General features: G+C 58.9%; 6 protein-coding genes across 6 annotated transcripts; 3 read left to right on the top strand and 3 right to left on the bottom strand.

The window, feature by feature from the left end:
- Window positions 1-994: 994 nt before the first annotated feature.
- BJ171DRAFT_420346 (Pkinase-domain-containing protein) lies at window positions 995-3,239 on the bottom strand (the record flags this gene model as incomplete). Its single annotated transcript, XM_053107430.1, has 6 exons — window positions 995-1,130; window positions 1,373-1,582; window positions 1,785-1,974; window positions 2,090-2,278; window positions 2,462-2,570; window positions 2,799-3,239. The coding sequence occupies 6 exons, from the start codon at window positions 3,237-3,239 to the stop codon at window positions 995-997; spliced, it is 1,275 nt and encodes a 424-aa protein (XP_052969884.1).
- Window positions 3,240-5,060: 1,821 nt separating this feature from the next.
- Window positions 5,061-7,083, top strand: BJ171DRAFT_491521 (armadillo-type protein). Its single transcript, XM_053109739.1, has 3 exons — window positions 5,061-5,253; window positions 5,642-5,670; window positions 6,017-7,083. The coding sequence occupies exons 1-3, from the start codon at window positions 5,179-5,181 to the stop codon at window positions 6,636-6,638; spliced, it is 726 nt and encodes a 241-aa protein (XP_052969883.1). The 5' UTR covers window positions 5,061-5,178; the 3' UTR covers window positions 6,639-7,083.
- A 7-nt stretch (window positions 7,084-7,090) lies between these two features.
- On the bottom strand, window positions 7,091-8,508 carry BJ171DRAFT_565570 (uncharacterized protein). Its single transcript, XM_053113354.1, has 4 exons — window positions 8,313-8,508; window positions 8,157-8,188; window positions 7,796-7,971; window positions 7,091-7,597 (listed from the first exon to the last, which is right to left on the bottom strand). The coding sequence occupies exons 1-4, from the start codon at window positions 8,485-8,487 to the stop codon at window positions 7,516-7,518; spliced, it is 465 nt and encodes a 154-aa protein (XP_052969882.1). The 5' UTR covers window positions 8,488-8,508; the 3' UTR covers window positions 7,091-7,515.
- Window positions 8,509-9,769: 1,261 nt separating this feature from the next.
- Window positions 9,770-10,980, bottom strand: BJ171DRAFT_491519 (uncharacterized protein). Its single transcript, XM_053109738.1, has one exon. It carries the CDS (start codon window positions 10,956-10,958, stop codon window positions 10,056-10,058), a length of 903 nt encoding a protein of 300 aa, XP_052969881.1. The 5' UTR covers window positions 10,959-10,980; the 3' UTR covers window positions 9,770-10,055.
- An 803-nt stretch (window positions 10,981-11,783) lies between these two features.
- On the top strand, window positions 11,784-14,007 carry BJ171DRAFT_578268 (uncharacterized protein; the record flags this gene model as incomplete). The annotated part of the gene is made up of 3 exons (XM_053113872.1): window positions 11,784-11,808; window positions 12,586-13,078; window positions 13,626-14,007. The coding sequence occupies 3 exons, from the start codon at window positions 11,784-11,786 to the stop codon at window positions 14,005-14,007; spliced, it is 900 nt and encodes a 299-aa protein (XP_052969880.1).
- Window positions 14,008-15,134: 1,127 nt separating this feature from the next.
- On the top strand, window positions 15,135-21,882 carry BJ171DRAFT_491515 (HAUS augmin-like complex subunit 6 N-terminus-domain-containing protein). Its single transcript, XM_053109737.1, has 14 exons — window positions 15,135-15,490; window positions 15,748-15,982; window positions 16,287-16,360; window positions 16,488-16,613; window positions 16,850-17,237; window positions 17,371-17,518; window positions 17,662-17,749; window positions 17,915-17,969; window positions 18,101-18,403; window positions 18,512-18,939; window positions 19,111-19,228; window positions 19,372-21,189; window positions 21,337-21,393; window positions 21,556-21,882. The coding sequence occupies exons 1-14, from the start codon at window positions 15,323-15,325 to the stop codon at window positions 21,693-21,695; spliced, it is 4,146 nt and encodes a 1,381-aa protein (XP_052969879.1). The 5' UTR covers window positions 15,135-15,322; the 3' UTR covers window positions 21,696-21,882.
- Window positions 21,883-22,905: the final 1,023 nt, after the last annotated feature.

Raw genomic sequence — 22,905 nt, 5'->3', positions numbered from 1 at the left:
AGACTCCCCTGACTCCTCAGGAGGGGCCTCGGTCGTATCGGCCGGCTCGGCAATCGGTACAGGGTCCGTGTCCATGCCCAGATCCATATCGACCGCCGACTCGGTCTCGGCCCGGGAGTGCTCGTCGAGGACGCTGTCCGGATGCTGCGGGTGCTGCGGGAGCTGGTCAGGAAGGGGCTTCGGAGAACGCTGTTGCGATTCTTCCCAGGCTTGCTGTTTCAGCGCGCTTTCTTCTCTGTGCTTTTGCTGCTCCGCCTCCACCTGGACGCGAATCTCTTCCTCAAGGGCCTTCTGACGAGCAACGTTTTCCTCGGCCAGCGCGCGCTCGGCGCGCTTGATCTTTTCGATCTCGTGAACTTCGCGCTCGTACTCAGCACGTCGTTCCTCCGCAGCAGATTCGTGAGCAAGCGAATCGGGTACGGGTCGCGGTGCTTGGGTGCTGTCGAGAGTCTCGGTCGCTGTTACCAAAGACTGCGTGGCCGGTTTGACTGTCGCCGCTGGCGCATCGGTGCGCGAGTCGTCCTGGGGCTCAGATGGATGCTGCTGAGACTCCAAACTGATTTGGGCACTACTTTGGTGGTGCTCCGCGAGCAACTTGACTGGGGGCGTGCCCGAAGCGCTGGGTTCGGACTTGGGCGCTGGGCAGGTTGGAACATTTGGGCAGGCGCCATTCTCGGACTCTAGCGAGCCACCCGAGCCGCGGTGGGAAATCGGCGGCGGCGCCTCGTCCTCCGTACGGAGCTGCTGAAGCTTGGACTTGCCCTTGACATCGCTTGGAGCCCGCACCGGGTCCTTTTTGTGGTGGCGGTGCTGGCGCCGGTCCATATCGTGAAACTCTCGTTCGAGCTGAGGAAGTCTGAGAGGCGCGCAGAAGCGGCATTAGTGCACATGCCAGCTATGTTGGTGCGTCAGTCCCTTCAAGATGATCGATCCGACCAACGCAGGCCATGGGATGCGCGAGCAGACGGGTAGTGATGACAGCTGTATGCGACACTCACTCTTCTGGTCGACATGGATAGGGCACTTCGTCAAAAAAGGGATGTCGCAAGGCCATCTCGGCATTGATCCGGCCCTCGGGGTTCATCGACAACATGGCTTCCGCAAGGTCCAAGGTCAAAGAAGAGTAGTGTCTGCAGAGATAGAAAGATGAGCACAAGCGAGCAGTGTATGCTTTACGAGCTGCACGACCACAGCACGACGCCCAAAGCCCAGGCGATCAGGCATCAATGTGACTTGCATACACGCACAAGTGGAGGCAGCCCAGCAAGACATTGTCGCTGACTTGGAGACAGGCTCGCTGACGCACCACTGCCTCAAATGCTAGGCCGAGTGAGTGCTCAGGCAGCGACAGAGGCTGGATATGACTACTTACGGCTCAAACATCCGACGGAACACATTCGGCATAAACTCGCATCCCTGGATGCAGCGGTTCCAGATCTTGAGGTTACTGAGCCCGGGCCAGGTATCGATGTTTGGTGTGCCCATGATCTTGAAAATCGAGATGAGCTGGAGTACGTCCGAGCTTTTGTCGCCGCTTGTGAAAAACAGGACCCGACGAGTGATGAGCTCCATCATGATGCATCTGCAGCCACAAACAGTCCGTTAGCCATTCGCACAAGCATTTGTCCCGGCCAAGGGGCGAACCAGAAATCGGATGCTCCAATCTCTGGCTGATTTGTAGAGCAGCGCCAACAACCCGGCAAGGGCAGCACACACCCGAGTCGAGCAGAAGGGCAAAGTGACAAGCAGCAACGCGATATCCAAAGCAAGAAGCGACTGATTACCCTGCGCTCCAAATGTCGATTTCGGGGCCGTAGTGGGTTGCGCCCATCAGGATCTCCGGTGGCCGGTACCATTGGGTAATGACTCGATTCGTGTAGTCGTACCGCGGGTCGTCCTGTGGGAACAGCTGACGGGCCAGCCCAAAATCCGTCAGCTTGACCTGGCCCCGGCGATTGAGAAGCAGGTTGGCAGCTGCAGAGAACCACATGACGAGCGTTAGCATGGTTTGCCACTATGCACTTGAGGAACAGATATCGAACAAAGCCGAGCCGTCGCACAAATGGCGGCCCAGCAACCGATCACATACTTTTCAGGTCTCGATGGACGATGCCGTGGCTGTGGAGATGCCTCAGGCCTTCCAAAATCTGCTGCAGGATGCACTTGAGATGGCCCAGTCCATAGTACTGGTCGTGGGGCGTGCTGCTCATGGCTTGCGAGGTCACGCATGTCAGGTCGTATTCCATGTACTCGAATACCAAGCAGAGGTTGTAGCAGACTTCCGGGCCGGAGTTGCCGGCATCATGCGCACGGCTCTTGACATCGGCCCTGCCGCCGTCGAACTCTTTCCACAGACTTGCATCCTCATCTGGATGGATCGATGAGGAGCAGCAGACTCGTCAGACGACTTTACAACCGTCGCTACACGTATGCCAAGCGCCGTGCTGCTATTCAGACACACTACCTGTCTCCAGCACAACTCCCTTGAGCTCGACGATATTTGGGTGCACCAGATTCCGTCCAGCAAATTGCTTGAGAATAGATATTTCGCGAAGGCTTGTGATCGGAAACTAGCAACCGCAGCAAAGACCAAGAGCAAGCATGACATCAGCACGGTGATGACTTGTTGACAGTCAAACGCAGCAGGCGCGCCCGTTGGCTAGCATTTAGGACCATGCACTCCATCGACCCTGATACGAAAAGTTGGGCACCCTACCACCCCAGGGGACAATTCCAGTTCCTATGCGCGATAGGTGCCACACGTTACCCCCCCCCTTTGCAGGACCAGGGTCACTTACGCCATCCTTGCCGTTGTATTCGATCGAAAAGCGCTTCAGAGCAAGGATTTCGTCGCTGTTGCGTTTTTTGGCCTTAAAGACCTTAGCATAAGTTCCTTCGCCGATGGACTGCAGATTCTCGAAATGCTGATCGATGCCCTTGAGGATAAATGTGCGCTTCCGGGGGGCGGCAGGAGTCTCACTTGAGTAAGGAAGCGCACAGTCTCCATGGGAGTGGGGACCGTAAGCTGAGGGATCGCCATTGTGTTGGTACGGGTACTCTGGGTCAAGTCCGACGGCAGACGATGGATAAGTGGGCTGTGGCTGGTTTGCAGCAGAAGTCAAAGCCCCGGCGGCTTCAAGATGACCTTGGGTTGGCGCTGGGGCAAAGGCAGGACCAGACGCAGATTCTGCATCTGGAGGGGGATGCCACGGCGCAGCATCTCCATCGGATGGAGGCATGCGGCCGTAATCGCCCTGATGGTCTCGATACGATCGGTTGGCATCGTAGGGCGCAGCGGGATAGTCGCGAGGACGGCTACTTCGGTCTCGGTACTCTTGGTCGCGCGGCTGTTGTTCTCGGTGGTCTTGGTCCCGCTCACGGGGCGGCTCTCGAAAGCGGTCGCGGCTGTCCCATCCGCGCGGTCGCTCGGATCGGCGGTGGTCGAACCACTCTCGCTCGCGCTCGCGGGGATGGTCCCATTCTCGGCTGTCGCGAGGATCGCGGCTGTCTCGGGCATCGCGATGATCGCGAGGATCACGGCTGTCTCGGCCGTCTTGAGGATTCCATGCATCTCGGGAGTCTCGAGGCTCTCGAGCGTCGCGGAGGTCCCGTGCATCTCGGCTGTCCCGATTGTCTCGATTATCTCGATTATCTCGATTGTCTCGGTTGTCTCGGTTGTCTCGGTTGTCTCGGTTGTCCCGGGTATCTCGAGCATCACGGCCATCCCGGAAGAATCCGCGCTCTCGTTCCCTATTTCGGTCCCTATCGCGCTCACGATCCCGATCCCGATCCCGCTCAAGATCCCGGTCTCGATCTCGATCTCGGTCACGGTCACGGTCACGGTCTCGGTCTCGGTCTCGGTCTCGGTCTCGGTCTCGATCCTGGTTGCGGGCTCTTTCTTTGTCCCGTTCGAGGTCTCGTTCGCGGTCTCGTTCGCGGTCTCGTTCGCGGTCTCTGTCCCGGTTTCGGTCACGGTCTCGGTTTCGGTCGCGGTCACGGTCTCGGTCTCGGTCTCGATCTCGATCTCGATCGTATCCATAGTCTCGTTCGCGAGCAGCGTCCTTGCGCCAGGCCGAGTCTTTATCGCCCGAGCCCCAGTCGGGATACCCTCGGTCCTTGTGCCAGTATCCCGAAGAGCGGCCGGGATCGGAGGGCCGGTCGTCTGAGTGTGCTGGCCATCCTCTCGATCGGTCGCTCGATTCAGGGGCCAGCGGCGTAGCAGTAGGGTGCGACCGCAAGCCTGACTCCGTACTGGCCCATTCTTGTCTGAATGCCGAGCGACCGGGAGTTGGGGTTGCGGCCTGAGGTTCGCGGGGAGGAGGTGATCGCCTTCGGTCGTCATAGGCTGCGTGTGACTGGGCGGGCCGGCTGGGCGACGAAGGGGCGCTGCGACGGTAGCTTATCGAGGATGGCCGGAAGGATGCATTGGGCGGCGACGGCTGGTCGCGGGATGGTCCAGAGAGGCCGCCGCGGGGCTTGGGCGGGTCTGGTGCCGCTGCGGGATGGTGCTGGGCAGGAGCGTCCTCGGGGTCGATGTCCATGTCGCAGTCGTCTGCGTTGGAGCGGATGTCGGAAGCGAAGCGGGGCGGCGGAGAGCGGGGCGGCAGCGACGCCATCATCGCATTACGGTGCTGTGGTGGTGCTGGACGGGAACGGGATGGGTGAAGCAGATGGAGGCAGAGGATGCGAGAGAGCCAAACGGAACGACGAGCCCAAGCCGACGAGAATGCCGCTCTCGGTCTCGGCGGCGGTCTCGGCGGTGGTCTCGCGGCGGGTCTCGCCTGCCTCGCTGCATCCCCAAACAGACATCTCCAACGACCCGGCAGCATTGCCCTGCGGGTCATTACCCTGCACTCGTCCATGCGACTCTTCTGGCTCTCCCGACCAAGATGTGTCCCCGAGCGCACCCAGCAGACTCGCACCCTTGCATCAGGGTGCCTCGCCCCGTCCCGTCCCATCACGTCTCGTCTCGTCTCGTCTCGTCTCCTCTCGTCTCGCCCACCAGTCACGTGCGTTTTTTCTGTCTCGCCAGCAAGAAAATTTTCGTCGTGGTCTTGCCCTCTGTCTCGCTCGCTCGCTCACCGGCACCGGACATAGGACTCTGCCCAATCGCTGTCGGCACCGTGCCCCCCCCCTCATCTCCTCCATCCTCCGCCTCCTCGCAAACAAGATCCCAGCATGTCCGGCGAACAAGAAGCCGCTATCTTCACGGCCCCTCACTATTCCGCCCGTCCCGAGAGCCGTCCCGAGCATGTAAGGTCACTCCAAGAGGATGCCCAAGGGATGAGGGCAGTTCTGATCGGCATCGGGAGAGGGGGCAGAAGGGCGACCCGAGCCGAGGAAGGACCGGTCGACGCTACGAGGTCGGACAGACTTGCAGAGTCTGGATGGGCTCTTGCAAATGGAGCCGAGGACAGCGACTTGCCAATTCATCAACGCATGATCTTGTCCAGTCCAGAGTCCAACATCCAACGTCGTTCACCCTCCTTTCCTCCTCCTCCTCCCTGTTATGCTTTCTCTTGTTCGACTGCGCGAGTGTACTCTGATTATATGGCTTGATGGTGCACGGCGAAGCAACGCTGGCGGTGTGGACATTGTTCTCAGACATTGATGCTAACAACGAACATTCGCGATCATGCAGATCCACAACATTGTCGAGACCGTCGATAGGTAAGATATCGATGCCCGAGCAGATGTGTGACCAGAGCCGGCCGGCGCGATTCCGCTCAAGGCCCTCCGACTCCTCCAAGACATCGGATCAACAAACAAGGATCAGCCACGAATGCTGGAGGATGGCGTGGAGTGGGAGGTTATTCGGCGATCGGAAGGGCAGGACGCAAGGACAGCCAAGATGATGGATCCCGCGCTCTGGATGTGCCAGCTGGCAGACGGCAGTGGCTTTGGCTTTGGCTGGGGAAGCGCTGGACACTTGAAGCAGCCCAGGACACACAGCCGCCGAGACCCATGGCCCTCTCTGCCCACATGCTGATCAGCGGCGCCCCCATTTGATGCACAGATACAACCCCGACAACATCCCCGTCCTCCAGGAGTACATCCAGGAGCAGATCGCCAACGACACCTACGACCGCGACGCCTGCCTCGCTACCCTGAAGCTGTACCAGTTCAACCCCACCTTGGTCGACTCGAGCAGCATCATCCGCGTCTTGCTGCTTGCCCTGGGCGCCCTCCCCGATCCGGACTTTTCGCTGTGTCTGTGCCTCCTGAGCGAGGAGACCTACACCGACTCGAACGTGGCCAAGCTCATCGAGCTCCAGCAGTACCTGGAGCAGTGCAAATTCCAACAGTTCTGGAGCTTCCTGGACTCGGACGACGGACCCCGCGATCTCCTGACCGAGTACCCGCACTTTGAGCGCCGCATCCGTGAGTTTGTCTCGGACACGGTGGCGATCACGTACCAGTCTATCCAGGTCGACAAGCTCAAGAGCTTCCTGTCATTCGAGGAGCGAGGCGAGTTTGAAGCCTGGGCCGAGGCTCACGGCTGGGCCGTCGACGAGAGCGATGCCTCGGTGATCAACCTGCCCGTCTCCAAAGACAACCAGCCCAAGCCTGCGATCGTCCAAGAGTCGCTAAAGTTTGATCAGCTCACAAAGGTTGTTGGCTACGGCCGCCTGGCCTGAAGCACTTGTTTGACAACGGAAGGAGCGACGGTGCCCGAAACAAAGGGAGGGGGAGGGTATGGGCAGTGAAAATCAGCAAAGGAGGGAAGCTGGGAGCCAAGGGATGCTGTTGGTATTGCTTTTTGTTGTTGGTGTTGGTGGTGATGTTGATGTTGGTGTTGGTGTTGATCCCTGTCTGCTGTTACTCGTTTGGAGAGGAACCCTGTCCGGCTGTCCAAGTATGGTGCGTCATGCCCAGACACAGCTTCACCGCTTTGGAGGAAAGTAGGAGGAGGGGGAGAGCGCCCGTCAAGACGATCCTGGGCTGTGTTGCCTCTCTTTCCTGTTTGATGCTCCCGCTCTCGTTGTCTCTCCTGGAACCTTGCCCTTTGATGTTTTTCACAATCTCGCGGTGATGAGCCAGAGTAGAGATATGCATGAAATATATGCACGCCATGTTTGCAAATGAAGAAGGACCAGGGAGTGGGTATGTATTCTCCTCTATCACACGCACACTCACTCTACAGAATCATGCACACATACAAGGAGGGAAGGGGTCCATGCGATTGTGAGAAAGGAGAGAGAAGGGGGGAGAGAGTCTTCCGCTTCCAGGCCTTTGTGTTGAAGAAAGGGCTGCGCCAAAATCTAGCCTTATAAAAGAGGCCCCGATACAATCAGAGTACTCGAAACAGACACATGGAGTAAGGAATAGAGAAGCATTGGAAGGGCGAGGGATCATGTCGCGAAGCTGGTTGGGAAAGGGAAAGGATGCTGCTCAACATGGCTGGGAAGGGGAGTCGGAGAGGCCAAATGTCTGCACACAGTATATGCCATTTGTCGAGAGCGAGCGGACAGGGGGCGCAGATGAAAGACAGCACCGGAGACAGCACGATGATGCTCAGTTCTTGTGTGGACGGACGACCAGGACAGGGTATCGGGCGTGGTGGACGACATGGGTCGAGACACTGCCGAGCAGAAGGCTATAGAGTTCAGGCGTTCGGTCGTCCGATGCAGAGATGGAAGTAGTAGATGGAGAGGTAGAAGCAGTGCATGGAAAAAGTGATAGCAATACAGAGAGACGGGGTAGTCATGGCAGAAAGGACACGTTAGTTGATATGAACGTGTGTACATGGTGAACATGAGGATGCATACGAGCCCGCAGGTTCTCTCGGCCGTACCTTTTCAGTCCTGTGCGTCCACGGCTGCCGACAACAATCAGGTCGGGACTGATTTCTTCGGAGTAGGAGACGAGCGACTCGCGCGGGTCACCAAGGAGTGCCTTGACGACAAAGTTGGCGCGGACGGGGTATTTGATCAGAATCTTCTTGAGGAGGTCGCGAACTTCGATGAGGCCCTGTGTGGGGTGTGGAACGAGGCAATGAAGTGGCCGGGAGGATGGAGTGAGACCGATGGTGGTGGCTGTGGTGCTGCAAGCGCATTGCAGGGCGGACGGGGATGCACCGGTTGTGAGGGAAGGAAGGGAAGGAAGGGAAGGAAGGATAGGAAAGATGGACACGGTTATGGGCATTTGATACTTACGGCGCTCTGGAGCTCCTCGTCCGTGATGGATGCTGTATACGCCAAAATCAAGGACTGTCAGTGGTGCGATTCGAGCATTGCGCATGTGTGTGCGGATGGTCGGGCACAGGATAGTCGGGAGGGACCGACATTGCGGTGCTTGGATGGATGACGTACATGATATGGCGCCGGTGGCTCCGACCAGCTCGGCATAGTCGGCGCTCGCCTGCGGCTTGACGACGGTGACGACCACGACATCGTCATTGTCCTGGACGGCATGGACCAGGGCATGCTCGAGGGCCTGGACGCCGTAGATCGAGTCGTCGACGCAGACCATAATCTTCTTGGGCATGGCAGATAGATGGATAGATGGATAGATGGATAGATGGGTGCGCGGTGTTTGCGAGGATGCGTTGAGGCGGGCCGGCAGAGGCAAGTTGGGATGCAATCGCTGTGGTAGAGAGAGGGGATAGGACTTGGGTGAGCCTGGCGGCCTCTGGGAGATGGCTGCACAGCTTTATAGGCCATCCCGTGGGTTCGGAGAGATGCTGACGCAGAGTCGGGAGAGTGAGTCAGGATGAATGGCACGGCGAGCGTCGGGGTTGACTCGACAGGCACGCGGCTGCCTCGCATCTTCTGGAGCTGGTGGCTCTTCCTCCCAGCCGGCCACGGGGAGGGGATGTGCATGCTGGAACGACTGGCGCATGATGGCGGCCTGGCCAAAGCGGGCCCGGCAAACGGCCCAAGTGACGAGGCGAGAGTCATCGCCGAAGCCTAAACGGAGATACTGTCCTCTATCCACCCACATGTCCAGCCGCATACCCTGCCATTTGACCAGGCATCTGGCTGTCGGCTGGCGTGGCGAGGAGGAACAGACCCAGGTGCGCCACCGAGGCTCGTCGAGCATCGAGAGAACGACATCCGGGATGCGTCCACTTGATACCAGAGACAGCACCCCGGGTGTATCCGGTGGACGCCAGAGACAGCGTCCCGGGTGTATCCAAAGCAAGGCCTTGAGGCGCCTCTCGATCAACGGGCACCGGCTCGGCGGCAATGTCGCTGGCTGAGCAGCCCCGCCCCTGAATAAAATGTAAGCCGTCGGGTCTTGGCATTCCGCACTTCCTCTCTGCTCTTGGCGTGGAACCAGATCACCGCGATCTCCGCTGGCGGCCTGTTGGATTGCTGGTTGCTGAACGGCCCTCGACTGCCAAGCCGGCTCTGGGCTCGGCGCGGTGGTGGTGGTGGTGGGGCCTCTGCATCTCGACCGACGAGCGAAGGAAGGAGCGGCAGCGAGATGGCCTGGCAGGACGACGGCGGAGGCGATGAGGCAAATGGCGCGGATAGCCCCAAGGAGGGTGGCCTGGCAGCAGACATGACGAGTGCCCTTTTTTTCCTTGAAGGCGATGCCAGGTGTATGGACGGGCCCAGAGCCAGCAACAAGTCCACCCGAATCGGCGAGAAGGAAATCGCAAACCCCGGCATCGGGCCGGATGGCGCTGACGAGGAGAAACCGAGACAGACGCTGCGCGGATGCGGCATTCACGACCAAGACCAGATAGATCGCCCATTTGCTCCCGCCAGCGTGTGTCCCATCAGTGCGTGGGGCTATTTGGTGTCAGATCGACATTATATTCCACATATTATCCCACAGCAGCGGGTCTGGTTGGTCCAGGTGAGAACGCAACGAGGTGCCTCAAACAGAGGGTCGGGGCACACAGACAGGCATATTTGCGTTCTTGGACGGGCGAGATGACCAGGTGAGGGACACCAAGAAATGCTCGAGACTGAACAAGTGACCGGGAGGGGGTCAGATGAGTCGAATGTACGAGGGTGGGGGTATCCCAAAAGGTCTGGGGGTCGCCGAGGAAAGCCAAGAGATGATTCCTTGGCGATCCTGCGGGGACACGAGGATGCGTTGTCTCAAAAATGAAGCACGGCGTGGCACGACGAAAGCTCCGAGGGCGAGGGAGAAGGGAGATGCGAGGCCGAGGGTGGAGGCATGTGTGAGAACGAAGGTGGGGGAATGTGCGATGCCGAAGGAGAAGGCAGGCGTGAAACCGAGGGAGGGGCCGTGCGGGGAGGCGAAGGCGAAAGCGGCCGAGGTCGGCTTGGCGACGAATTGCAAGCCGGCATGGATTGTGCCGAGGCTTGTATGAATCGGTTGCGGTATTCGGTTTGGAGCGTGCGCAAGATGACGATCCACGAGGTGTAGGTCTTTGGCTTGATGTTGAGCGAATACTGGATGGTACGGAGGAGCTCGCGCTCGTATAGGTTGAGGTTTTCGAGCGGGATATCAAAAATCTTGGACCACGAGGCATTGGAGAAGCGTTGGTCGCAGTGGAACTTTTGGGCAAGGATGATGGAGACAAAAAAGATGGCTTGTGTCGGGAACTCTGTCGTCAAGCCGTGGGAATCGACCAGGGTGATGGCAAGCGGCTCGCCGGCGGTGGTGGGGGCGGCGAAGGTATTGTCGGACGGAGGCTGCTGCGGCGACGCATCCGAGGGCGAGGTCGAGGACGGGCAGCTGGACGACAGTGGCTCGGTTGTGGGTATGGTACGAGTCGGGAGGGAGGTGGGAGGCACAGTACTGGACGAGATCTGCGCCTGCCGGCGCCGGGACTGATGAGTGTGTCTCGCCATTTTGAGAAACTGGGCCGAGTAGAAGAGAGCAATTGGGATGAGGGTCCTGAGGCTCGGATGGGCCGAAAGGAGCCGGTAGATCGAGGGCGTGAGAAGTGAGAAGCATTCGAACTTTGGCAGCGGCGAGAGATTTTCAGGACGCGGGTTGGGCGGCACCGTGGGCATGAACATGAAGCGGTACATGGCAAAGGTGACAAAGTCGGCAGCGAACCAGAGATTCTGGTGGCGCACAGCCTCGGCAGACGAGCCCGACGACGTTCGTCTCCGAGGGGTGTTGGGCTGAGCATCGATGGTCTGGGCGGTGCTCGAGTCCCGAGCACCAGAGACCGGTTTGGTAAGGGCTTGCAGAGTAAGGCGGTGGTCCATTGAGCGTCGAGGGCGAGAGACGGGGGCCATAATATCGTGGGAGGACAGCAGCGAGGCGGTATTCAGTACGGACGGATGCGGATGGCGTGTCGAGGAGCAAAAGCAGGAGCAAAAGCAGGGGCCAAAGCAGGAGCAAGATCAGGAGTGGGAACGCAACAATTCGATGAAAGTCCCTGGCGGTGGTGGGAACGAACGCGGCTTATATCGGCGACAGCGGGACAGTGGATCCCACCTGGTGGCAGCGCACGAACAAAGTGGAGGGGGGGGGCGACGTGGCAGCGGTTTGGGCGCTTGGCGGGACAGGCGAGAGGTGGCGGCGAGAACGAACCTCCCGGCCTGACTAATGCTTGGCACTGGCCCCACGGCCGGGAAGAAGACTCGGTCGGCCCTGGGTTTTGCCGCAGGGCCGTGTGTCAGGATTATGCGCAGGAGATTATGCATCGGCGTGATGCACAGGGGATTATGCATCGGCGTGATACATCGGGCTGGTCGCAGGCATCGCTTGCATCGCTTGCATCGCTCGCTTGCATTCCGGACATTACAAACTCGCGGGCCGAGACGCATGCCCTCGGTGCCTCTCTCGGCCGAAAGTGTGGGGGTATCAGCCCGGCAGACGGCGGACGAGCAACAACATGACTCGCCATGCTCACGGGATACCTGAACCTTGGTTTGTGGGTATTCGACGGCTGCACAAGATTGCACAAGCGAATGCACAAGCGAATGCACAAGCGATTACCCAGTGATTACCCAGTGATTACCCAGTGATTACCCAGTGATTACCCAGTGATTACCCAGATTGCACCAGTAATCGCTCAAGCATTGGTATCAGATGTCGGCATCGTGCGGATGTCGGCGAAACAACAAACTCTGGGTCATTCGATCGCAGTCCAGGCGTTTCCACGCCGCCCCAGCATTTCCGCACCGTCCAGGCATTTCCACGCCATGCCGATACCGCCGCAAACTTGATCTAAGCCAGCGGGGGTATTACCTCGATCTACACCGATACCCCTCCGATGTTATCCCGATACCACTTCGATACCTCCTTTCTGCTATCCACCCCCCCCCGGGTGCCGTCCAGATACCGAGACTCGCTGCCGGGCCGCGTCTCGCCCCAGCGCCACGAAGCCGCTCACCGCAATTGCCGTTGGCCAGCAAGGCCCGTCGCCCCAAGTGCCTTTGCGCTCTCCCCCGATCTGCAAGAGCTCCATCCTTTTGTCCGTTCCTTTCTTCCGGCGCTGTCGCTGGCCTGCTCCCCCTTTTTTTTCTCCGAGACCCCCCTGCTCTCCCTCCCGCCTGTCCGCTGCCAAGCTTCGCTTCAGCCCGGTCGCTCCTTCGTCAATGGATGCGTTGGCAGCCGTCGCCATCGTCTGTCTGGTCGCTGTCGTCATCGGCCTCCTGGTGTGCATCTTGCCCCGTCGCTGCTTTCCAAACTCGTCTCGGATAGCCGAGCCTGCACCCAGCCAGCGCACTTCGCCCTCCACCGACTCGTCGGTCTCCAGCAAGCTATCGCCCTATCGGCTGCCGGCGTTGCTTCGGCCCCTCTCGATCTTTCGCCGGCCCCGCCCTCCATGGCCACCAAAGCCCGCCGACAACGAGCTGGCCCATAAGCTGGGCCGCAACACCTCCGGCACCGTCTCGTCAAAGTCCATCCACTGGGGCGAGGACTCCATCGTCATCGAGTCTGCCGACCCCATCCGCTTGGGCCACTTGGCCCACAGCGACCCGCACGAATCGGCGGTCGCTCCCTCGATGCTGCCTGGTCCGCATCACAACGGCTCGGCCGTGATGCTCTCCGATTCCCACTCGATCCATGTTCGCCCCATCTCAACCTTGTCCTTCAATTCGCCTGCTCGGTCCTCGTCGTCGGCCCACAGCATCATCCTGATCAAGGACGACCCCGACAACCAGAGCTCTCGGTCCTTTGAGATGGCCACCCGGTAAGCCCCGCCGCCTCCTCCTTCTGTCGCCTTCTGTCTTCGAGGTTACACCTTTTGTCGTCGAGGTCACAGCGTCCGGCCGCCTGGTTCCTTCTTTCATCTTCCTTGGCGGACGAATCAACGGGGGTGGTATCCATATGTTTCAGCCCGTCTTGCCCGCCAGCGCCGCCGCCCGATGACTCTTGGTGCTCGTTGGTCTCTCCTTTGCGCTTGCATCTTTGCTGTGCCCCCTCGTGTTTCGCCTTCGTCTCGCCACAGCGTTGTGCTGCATGCTTTGGATCACGCTTTGGACCACGCTTTGGACCACGCTTTGGATCTTGCTGTCGTATCTGGATGGTATCAAGCAAGCGGCTGATTCGCTGTCCACCTGGGTCGTCTCGGCTCTGCCGCTTCCAAGCGGTCAGCTGTGCTGATACCACGATGCTGAGGCAGCCGCCTCTCCTGCCTCCGATGGTATCGCCACTGCCTGATACTGCTGTTGCTACTTGCACCTAACATATTGTGCTTGGATCTCATCGCCCCTGTCTCGGCGGAATTCTGTCCAAAGCCACTCGCTGGATGGCGGGCACGATGCCGGAGACACCTCCATCAGTAGGTCCAAAGCCCTGTCGGTTCGGTCCTCGGCCACCTCGATCGCCAACCAGAGCATCGTCACCATCACAACCGCCCACAACAACCGCCCCTCCGATGCCCTCAGCACACGGGCCATCTTTGCACCATCCATTCGGCGAAACTCGCTGAGATTCGGGACCGCCGGCAGCGTCAGCACCGTCCACCATCTCATCACCACCAATCCCAACACCCCCGTCTCTGCCGTTTCGCCCATGAGCACGGGCGATCGAGCGCTGCAGTATCCCGACGGTGTCTCCGTAATGACAGCCATTTCGTTCGGAGAGGCAAGTCTCGATACCATGAGCATCTACAGCTAGGTGGTCCGCCACACACACCGGCTGGCAGCGCCCGGGTACTGTGGACCGACCCTGCACAAGCGCTTCCGGTGCCGGCAATGGCGGGATCTCTCCGCCGCACATAGCTTATCAACGAGCCCCTCCTCGAACGGCTGTCGGTTGCTGGTTTCCCCAGGTGTCGTGAACCTGGCCGCACTCGGCACGACGGCTCGGCGCCTGGGGGAATGTCCTGCGGCAACCCACGCCATCGCCAGTTGTCATTGCGCCGAAGCGCCTCCGCTATTTCCCCCATCGCCATCACCACAACTATCGTCACCATTACCCTCCTCCTTTTCGGCGCCCGTTCTATGGCTGTTGCCATGATGTGCCATTCGCTTTGCAAACCACCTGAATCACTCCGTTATGGGCCATAGCTCTTGATGCTGGACTGTCTTGGCTGCACTTGCCCGCCGCTATCCTACGGTGTTGTTTTGCCGTGTTGTCGCTGTTGTCGCTGTTGTAGCTGTCGTTGTAACTGCTGTAATTTTGTCGCTCTTGTTTTGTCTTTTTGTACTTGTAGTTGTTCTCATCGTATTGCTACTTTTCTGTTGTTAAGCTATCATTTTTGTTTTTTCACTTTTTTCTTTGTTCCTGTACAAGTACCGCCGCTGTCTTTGCCATCCCACCCACTCGTGCCATTTTGTTTTTTTTCCTGCTGCCCGGCTCCCGACCAGTTTGCCAATCCGTCGTCAGCCCGCTTTGAAGTGTCGCTCATGATTGATTGCTCTATTCCCTCCATTTCTTGCTGCCATGTTTGCCGGTAACAGCCAGGGACCGCTTGCCCCTTGATGAGCATGCCCGTCCTCCTTTTCTTTCCCTCCGTTGTGTTTATCCTCACTCCTCCTCCACATACACCCCATCTCTACTATGCGCTGGATGCGATTTTGCCGTTCTTTGTTCTCCTCCGCTCTCTATCTCTCCATCTCCCTGTACAATTACATCCCGAGCCCGTCCTGTTCATGTTGCTGCCATCGCCAGTGGCCGATTCAGGTCGATGGGGAGCATCGGCTTGTCGAATAATACAGCATAGGCTCGTCGGACAGCAGAGCTCAACCTGGGAGCCTCAAAGTGCCGTGGGAACAGGGGTCGCCGCCTCGTTCCTGGGCCCTGGTGCGGGCGGGTTTCGTCGTCGTTGTGTCACGCGGCCGGCCGAGCGGGCCTGTTTTTCGTCGCCGGCCTGTCGGTCTTCTCCCCCCGCCCAATTCAACCATCTCCCTCTCCGCCAGCCTTTGCTTCCCGGCTGAGGCTTCCCTCTCGGCTCTCTTTGCCCTCCCTCTCCGTCATCCCGCAGAGTCTGATGGATGCGGCTCTGAGCACCAAGGCGATCCTGCGAACCAACCTGCAGCTGCTCGGCCTGAAGGACCCGGACGGAGCCATCTACACCAAGCACGAATGGACGACCAAAGCCGCCGAGACCGTCATTTGGTTTCTTCTCTCGAACCTGGATGAGCCCAAGGCCAAGGAGGTGCGCCGTGGGACCTGAGCTTCCACGATCACATCCAGCATCCCTCTTGGCGATCTGTTCTCTCGCCCTATCCCCTCCTCCTCGAGACTATATTGTCCGCCTCTCTCTCTCTCACTCTCTCTCTCTCACCTCTATTCGCTCATTGCTGCATCTGGAAGCTTAAACACTCACAATCTTGACCCTCCCCCCGGTTCTCCGGCTCTTTCTCTTCCGATTCCACTTCATGCTCCTTCTTTCGACACCACACACACACACAGCGATTTTCAACCTGCTACCCGGTCCTGGATCGTCTGCAGTCTCGCGAGTTTCGAAACCAGGCGTTCAAGTGGATCGAAGCCCTCAAGCGGGACGGCGAGCTCTGGAGCGACATTCAGATCCGAAAATCCTATTTCGACGAGTACCGGGGCGAGCGATTCGAACGGGCCCTGCTGTCGCTCTCCTGCACGGTGCTCCGGAAAGCCGTCGGCAAGGACAAAGAGTTGCAGATGGACGGTATGGTATTGCATTCTCCAAGTCGAGGATGAGAGTGGGAGAGTGGGAAGAGAGGAAGGGAGGAGAGAGATTTAGGGTGAAATGATGGCAGAAACAGAGACACCGTTCCCCGGCTGCACAAGCTGCAGCCTCGCTTGCGACATGAATGCCTTGGACGACATGAATGCCCTGGACGACGTGAATGTTCTGAATGACACGAACGATATCCCATGAGGGCAATGATATTCCATGGATCATCATTCGCCTGACTGATATTCTTCTGCCTCTTGGTTCCTCCTCTCTGATCCTCCTGCCCTTGAATCAGCTCCTCCGGTCTTGTGCGAGTCCATTGTCAAGAAGAGCCCCCTGGTCCAACAAGCGTACATCCGCTCGCTCAAGGTTCGTTGCGGGCATGTTGCCCCTGTGCATCATTGGGAGGCAGTCACGCAACCTGATTGATCAAGCTGGATCCAGCGTTGCTCTCTCTGACTCAACCTCGTCGCCACCATCGCCACACCACCACTAGACCCAGATCTGTGCTCGCTCGTCCGAGTTCTTGGTGGTGGCCCAACACCGCAAGCAGCAAATCGATGAGTGGAACGAGCTGGCGGATAAAATGAAGAACGAGCTGGTGGCGACCAACATTGAACTGGTACGTCGCGCCGGTTCATTCCACGAGAGGAGGAGGCCGATCGAAGCACATCACGAGCAGGAGACGTGCTGGGCAGAACGGATCGATGGACCGTTTCGATGGCATCATGGCCGTCGCACTTTGGCGCTGCCATCAGTATTGCTGTCGACATCGGCGCTCCGATAGCGACGGCGACACAGTCATTCGCCTCGCTAGCACGACTCTGATCGACGCTGCTGCCACGGGTCCACCCACAGGGCAAAGTCACCCAGCACCGTGCCATGATCAAGGCTCGATACTCTGCCGGCCAGATCGAAGAATGGAAGCGGACGCAGGAGGCCAGGGTGGGGACGGTCCGAAGCACCTGGAAGACGATGGAGACCTGGAAAAAGTACAACGACGAGATCATGAAGGTCATCCCGACCTTCCTCGACGCCAAGACCAAGCCGCAGCTCGACGGCGAGCAGCTGAGGGTGTGCATCCCCGACACGGTCGCGCAAGTGATCCACCCGACCCTGGCGGCTGGCGGAATATCGACCTACCAGGATGGGAAGCTGGATCTTGTCGGCGTCGTGAAGCTCTCGACTGTGGTTCTAAACCACGTCTCTGGGTCGGTCGCCCAGGCGGCCGAGGGTGGCCAGTCAAGTATGTTGGGAGGGAGACTCGGTCACGGCGCAGGGATGTCGATCGAGAGCGGGTCAAAGTTTGCATGGCTCGGCGATGCGTTGCCCAGCAAGACCCCGCCAGCTCATCGTTATTCCATCCCGCAACGTCCCAGGTGTCGACTCACTGACTCCCCAGATAGCACACCGTGCCGGAGAGCAAGAAATGCTGCTGAAAACCGTGCGCTCGCTGAAATCCAAGCTGGCGGACCGCCTGGCAGAGCTGCAAAGCTCCATCTCGGTCAAGCGTGATCTATGCGAAAGGTGGGCAACAGTGAGTGGCGGTCGCGGTAGTGGTTGTGGCGGTGGTGGTGGTGGGAGCTGCTTCATCACGACGACAAAGCCAGAGATTTGTACCCAGGAGCCTTGCCGCTAACGAAAGCCTGTTTCGTCCTCACAATCAACAGCCAGCACGAGTTCACCACCAAGAGCGATCTGTGTTTGACGAGCCCTCGGAAGCCCTGGAGCATCCGACGAGCCATTCAGAAAAAAGCTGTAAGTGTGCTTGTCCTGGATGGATGCCGCTTGTGGATCGATGTCGTTTGTGGGTATGAGTAGGGGGGAGGGCACAATCCGGGCCTCTGTTGCAACAAGATGCGGTGTCATCACCCAAGCTAGCTTCGCAGCCCCATTCTGATGCAGTCAGTACTTGCCATCCAGGCCATGGACAAAAAGTCGATCGTGCAGCCGTCGACACCAACGATCGCCCGCATCGGTGAGCATCCTGGTGGCACATCATCCCATACCACACCTCGCCTTGGCACTGTCGGATGGCATCCCCCAGCTCATGCTCTCGATTTTCTTTCATTCTGACACCTGACCATTCTGCTTCGATACCCTGTACAGACTCGGGAGCGCTATCGACTCCCGAGGGCATTGCCAAAGCCCGGCGAGAGATGCAAGCCAACATCGGCGCCAAGATCGACATGGACTTGCAGCTCGAGATGGAGCGCAACCGCAACCGTGCCAAGGTGATCCAGCAGCGTGTGCTGCAGGAGCTTCGTCGCAGCAACTCTCACCTAGGGACAAAGGCTGGGCACTCGCGGATACCGCCGCCCATGTCCAATCTCTCCAGCAAGCTCTCGGAGCTCTCGATGGCCCGTATCACAGACGAAGACGAAGACGAAAACGAAAACGCTCCGCTCGCGGGTGAGTCATCGGACCTTGTGCGATGAAAGCCGACAGACTCTGTGACGGTTGATAGCACTGATAGGATCGGCTACTAACCCGCTTCCACATCGCTTGAATATGTGGCAGATAAGAGACGCCTGCCAGTCTCCAAGAAGACAGCGGCCAGCGGCCCCAAATCCCCTTCGAGACTTCCCAGCATGAGCAAACTTCAGGTCCCCACCCGCGGCGCCAAGACCGGAGCCAACTCGCAATCACTCGGACAGCCCAAGTCTGGATCTGGGTTGGCTACTCAAAGCTCAGATCGAGAAGGTCGCACCAAGGAGGGTCGTCCATCTGGAAAGTCCGCGACGACAAAGCCGCCGACGACAGCGATGATGACGATGATGGAGCCTGTTGATGGAGTCGTCACGCCGACCAAGCCAAAGCCAAAACGATTTTCGTCTCACATCGCAGTTCCATCGCCACATGACCAAGGGGCTCGGCTTTTTGAACCAACGTCGCCAGGGTCGCCCGTTCGCAAAATGGACCGGCAGATCGAAGAGCTATGCGATGAGGTATGCCGTTGCTACCATTGCTGCCGTTGCTGCCATTGCTGCCGTTGCTGCCGTTGCTGCTGTTGCTGCTGTACTGTCGAGCACATCGTGTTACCCCTCCCTCGTCCGACCAACACATTCACGGTCGATCTGCTTGCCCTTTCTCGCTTATGCCGCTGTCTCTTGATTCAGATTGTCGATTATGCGTATGATGAGCAGTCCGAAATCAAGCCATTTGCCCTCGACCGGATCTCGCGGTTCAGTCTGGGCAGACCGGATACCGTCCAGCAGAAAGGTAGCCATCGGACAGGTGTCTATCGCCCTCGCATGGTTCTCTTGGCTTGACCTGGATCGCCGCTGAATCTGGTGGCGGTGGCGGTGGCAGTGGTGGTGGTGGTGGTGGTGGTGGTGGTGGTGGTGGAGTCGTTTCTGATGTACCACTCTCGCTCGCAGATGTCGACGCTGCTCCTCTCGCAGTCGATGCCACGCCAAGGGCCAGTCGCTTGCCAGTCTCGACTCTGGCGAGCCCGACGCTCGATACTAGCTTTGACGACATACCACTTCTGGCTTCCGAAACGCCAGTGAAGTCTTTCACGGTTTCGAGCGACGACGATTCCTTTGAGGCAGACGAAAGCCATCTGAAGACCCCGGTCTCGGCGAGCAAAATCGCCAAACCCTACTTTTCGCCTCTGCTCAGCCCGTCAGTGTTGATAGCGCGCCAGGACAAACTGGTCGCTGCTCGCACTGCCCAAGCTACCGAAAAGTCGCACATGGATGCAGATGTAGATACGAATATGGATATGGATATGGACATGAGCATGGACATGGATGTGGGGGCGGCCTCTGGAAACGGTGCGCCCCACCTCCAATTCCAGTTCCAGCCCGTCCACCCCATCGCTCCACCGCATCACCAAAATGACCAGATTGGCGGTGGAGACCCCGAGCGAGACGACGACGGCTCGGATCACGACGACGACGCTGCGGACTATGAGTTCGTGGACGACGGCAACTTTGTCGATGAGTACGACCTGTCGACCCCACAAGAGCATCTGATCGACATTGACTACGAAGCGGACGACCTTGGCGCTGAGCCCATCCTTGTCCAGCAGACCGCGACTGGAACCGCCATCGCTGTCAGCGACGATGTCGGCGCTGTTGCCAACACCGATGCCGATGTCCATGTCGAGCAACTGGGACGTCAAGTCCCGCTGTTTCTTCCGCGCGACCACGATCCAGGGCCGCTGTCGCTGGACGAGCAGGACCACTACGACAGCACCGACTCGGACACCGAGACGTCGACGTACAGCAGCAGCGAAGACCAAGACGATGACAGCGACGGCGGGTTCGAGCATCGGCGGCGAGTGCCAATCACCCTTGCTGGGTCCAACGAGCCACCGAGCTCGCCTGCATTCATGCTCACCCGGCTGCGGCAGCACCCGTATGCCCCCAAGACACCCTCGCGGTTCAATCCGGTGGCAGCGTATCTGGGGGAGCCTGGCCGTGGCGGCGACGGCACCGTCGGCATGTTTGGCACCCCTCGGACGCCGAGCCAGTCGATGCTGAAGAACGTCGTGATCCATAGCGCTCTGCGGCTTGCCCAGGCACGCAATAGCAGCACTAGCGACACCAAGGCTCGGCAATGCCGCGAGCCGGACGAAGAAACAGTGGAGCAAGTCGGGGGCGAAGAGCCCATGACGACGTCGCCCTCGGCCCCGACCTCCGCCTCCACCTCTCCACCCACCTCTACCCCCACAAACGAAGGACCCATGTCGACCCACGAGCTCAGCATCAGCAGCGAAAGCGACGACGACGAGACTTTGCTGACGATCCTGGACTGTAAGAACGTGACGATCGGACGCGGCGATCGTGTCGTCCGGGCCAACCAGGTCCAGAGCGTTGCTGACCGTCTGGTGGTGATTGAAACGCCAAGCCGAAAGCACCGTGGCATCAAATCCGAGCCCGCCGGCCGACCGACAGCGACGGCGGCAGCGATTGAGGACGAGGGCAGTGCCGGTGACGAATCCCTGAACCTGAGGACGGCCAATGTCTGGATCGAGAGGACTCCACGGGCAGCCCGGACCACGCCAAGCTCGAGTGCCAACTCGAACGCCGGTCCACAGCAACAGCCACAGGGAAGGGAGGAGGCCGGCGATCCGGAGCAGAGGCAGCAAAAGTACCAAGACATGTGGTTCCAGGAAATGACCGTGCCCGTGCACGAGGCCGACACCATGCCCGTGTTTTCGCCATCGGAATGGCTCGGACGACCGATGCGTAAGTGCAATGCAGCGCAATGCGGTGCAATGCGGTGAATGCAGTGGATGCAGTGAATGCAGGGATGCAGTGCAATTCAGTGGATGCAGTCGTCGCTTGCACTCTCCGCATGCTAACCCGGGCCTGCCTCTGCACGTTATCGCACAGCCGAGCCAACCTCGCCTCTGAAGGATATTCAGCTCATGAACGGCGTCGATTTGATCGGTATGGGACCCCTCTTGTATGCAACGGAGAAACGCTGGGGCTGATGAAGTGCAGAGCTTGCAATACTGATTGGACGCTGCCAACCCCCCTCTCTCGTGATGCTCTGCCCCGGGACTCGCCCATGCTCCCTATCCGATGGCCATCCCACGCGACGACGAGTAGAAGACGAAGAGGAGCTCGATTTCTTGCATGACCAGGACGACGACGTGCTGTTTGGCGAAGACAGCAGCTTTGTCAAGGCCCTGGAGGAAGAAGGCAACGCGCTGATGCAGGGAGACGAGACAGCCTACTTCAACTTTTGACGGCCCCCTCAGACATCGTGCCTGTCGAGATCAAGAGGAAGGGGGCCCCTCGGCCATCCGCCGGTGCGGAACCGAGCCCGTGGATGTGCATGTGTGTCGGATCTCATGATGAGCGGTTGTGGTCCATGCAATTTTTTTGGAGGAGGAGATCGGGTTCCGGAAATACACATTTATTGGAAAGGAGAATCTATCCGCAACATCCTCTGGATACGAGTGCCATGGAGCCCGAGACGGAGAAACACCCTGGACAATGACTGTGGATGGGTGAGCGAATAGGTGAATGGATGGGTGAGTGAATAGGTGAATGAATGGGTGAATAGATGGGTGAATGAATGGGTGAATGAGGCCGGGCAGATGAGGTCATGCCGGCCATCATGGCTGCCACTTGTTGATGACGGATGGATGGAGGGAGGCAGCCAGGGAGCACTGCGATCGAGGAGCCAACGTCAGCCACCACGACGGATCGATCTGCCTGGTGAGGCGACAGGCAGGGACGGGCCTTGATCAGCGCTGACCCAGCAGCCATCGGCAGGGACGAAAGCGCCGGCCTCTCTCGATCCGGGGAGCACATGCCGTGCATGCAACGAGAGCATCGGCAAGCGGAGGAGGAGGACGGCAGCGAAGGGAGCGAGGGGAGTGAGGAGGCGAATCAATGATCGGATGCAGATCAACAATGCCATGAATCATGGCATAATGAGCGGCCGGAGGTTTGTTGGAAGGTACTGAACAGAAGGGGGTCACAAAGAAAGGACCAGCAGGGGACGAAAGGACAGCCGGGCAGGACGGTAATAATGAAAACAAGCGCCTGAGTGTTCCCGACATGTCTTATGCTATGATTGGCATGATCTCATCCCTATCGCAGTTTTTTTTTTGTGCCTGACCTGAGAGGGAAAGAGGGAGAGAATAGAGGCGGATTCTGGAGGATGCCCAAAGCAGACAAACGTAACCAGATTGAAGAGCGACAAGCGCAGGAAAGCCGATTTAAAGGAGAATAGGAAGGTTTTTCTCTCTCTCTTTCCTTCCCTGTCCAGCCACCACCTCTTCTTCTGCTCTGCCCTGCGGTGCCGCCTCGTCGTGGTCCTGCGTTCTTCCGTTGCAGAAGCGAATTGCTCGCCCGTTCGCTCTGCCCGTTCGCTCTGCCTGTTCGTCTCGCACCGCTGTTGGCTTTTGCCGAGTCTGCTGCGTGTTTGCATTGCTGCAGCATCGCCGT

The sequence above is a fragment of the Polychytrium aggregatum genome (genome assembly GCF_025602895.1).
Source record: "Polychytrium aggregatum strain JEL109 chromosome Unknown BJ171scaffold_6, whole genome shotgun sequence".
NCBI lineage: Eukaryota > Fungi > Chytridiomycota > Chytridiomycetes > Polychytriales > Polychytrium > Polychytrium aggregatum.
The sequence above is the reverse complement of the archived record's forward strand: the minus strand, read 5'-3'. Positions and strand labels throughout refer to the sequence as shown.

Excerpts from the sequence above, each read along its gene's own strand:
- BJ171DRAFT_491521 (XM_053109739.1), top strand. The coding sequence starts at position 5,179 with ATGTCCGGCGAACAAGAAGCCGCTATCTTCACGGCCCCTCACTATTCC. Across the intron at positions 5,254-5,641 it reads CCGAGAGCCGTCCCGAGCAT|ATCCACAACATTGTCGAGAC; the intron begins GTAAGGTCACTC and ends GCGATCATGCAG. Across the intron at positions 5,671-6,016 it reads ATTGTCGAGACCGTCGATAG|ATACAACCCCGACAACATCC; the intron begins GTAAGATATCGA and ends TTTGATGCACAG.
- BJ171DRAFT_565570 (XM_053113354.1), bottom strand. The coding sequence starts at position 8,487 with ATGCCCAAGAAGATTATGGTCTGCGTCGACGACTCGATCTACGGCGTC. Across the intron at positions 8,189-8,312 it reads AGCCACCGGCGCCATATCAT|CATCCATCACGGACGAGGAG; the intron begins GTACGTCATCCA and ends TGGCGTATACAG. Across the intron at positions 7,598-7,795 it reads GGACGCACAGGACTGAAAAG|CCTTCTGCTCGGCAGTGTCT; the intron begins GTACGGCCGAGA and ends TGAACTCTATAG.
- BJ171DRAFT_491519 (XM_053109738.1), bottom strand. The coding sequence starts at position 10,958 with ATGTACCGCTTCATGTTCATGCCCACGGTGCCGCCCAACCCGCGTCCT.
- BJ171DRAFT_491515 (XM_053109737.1), top strand. The coding sequence starts at position 15,323 with ATGGATGCGGCTCTGAGCACCAAGGCGATCCTGCGAACCAACCTGCAG. Across the intron at positions 15,491-15,747 it reads ATGAGCCCAAGGCCAAGGAG|CGATTTTCAACCTGCTACCC; the intron begins GTGCGCCGTGGG and ends ACACACACACAG. Across the intron at positions 17,750-17,914 it reads GAGCCATTCAGAAAAAAGCT|GCCATGGACAAAAAGTCGAT; the intron begins GTAAGTGTGCTT and ends CTTGCCATCCAG.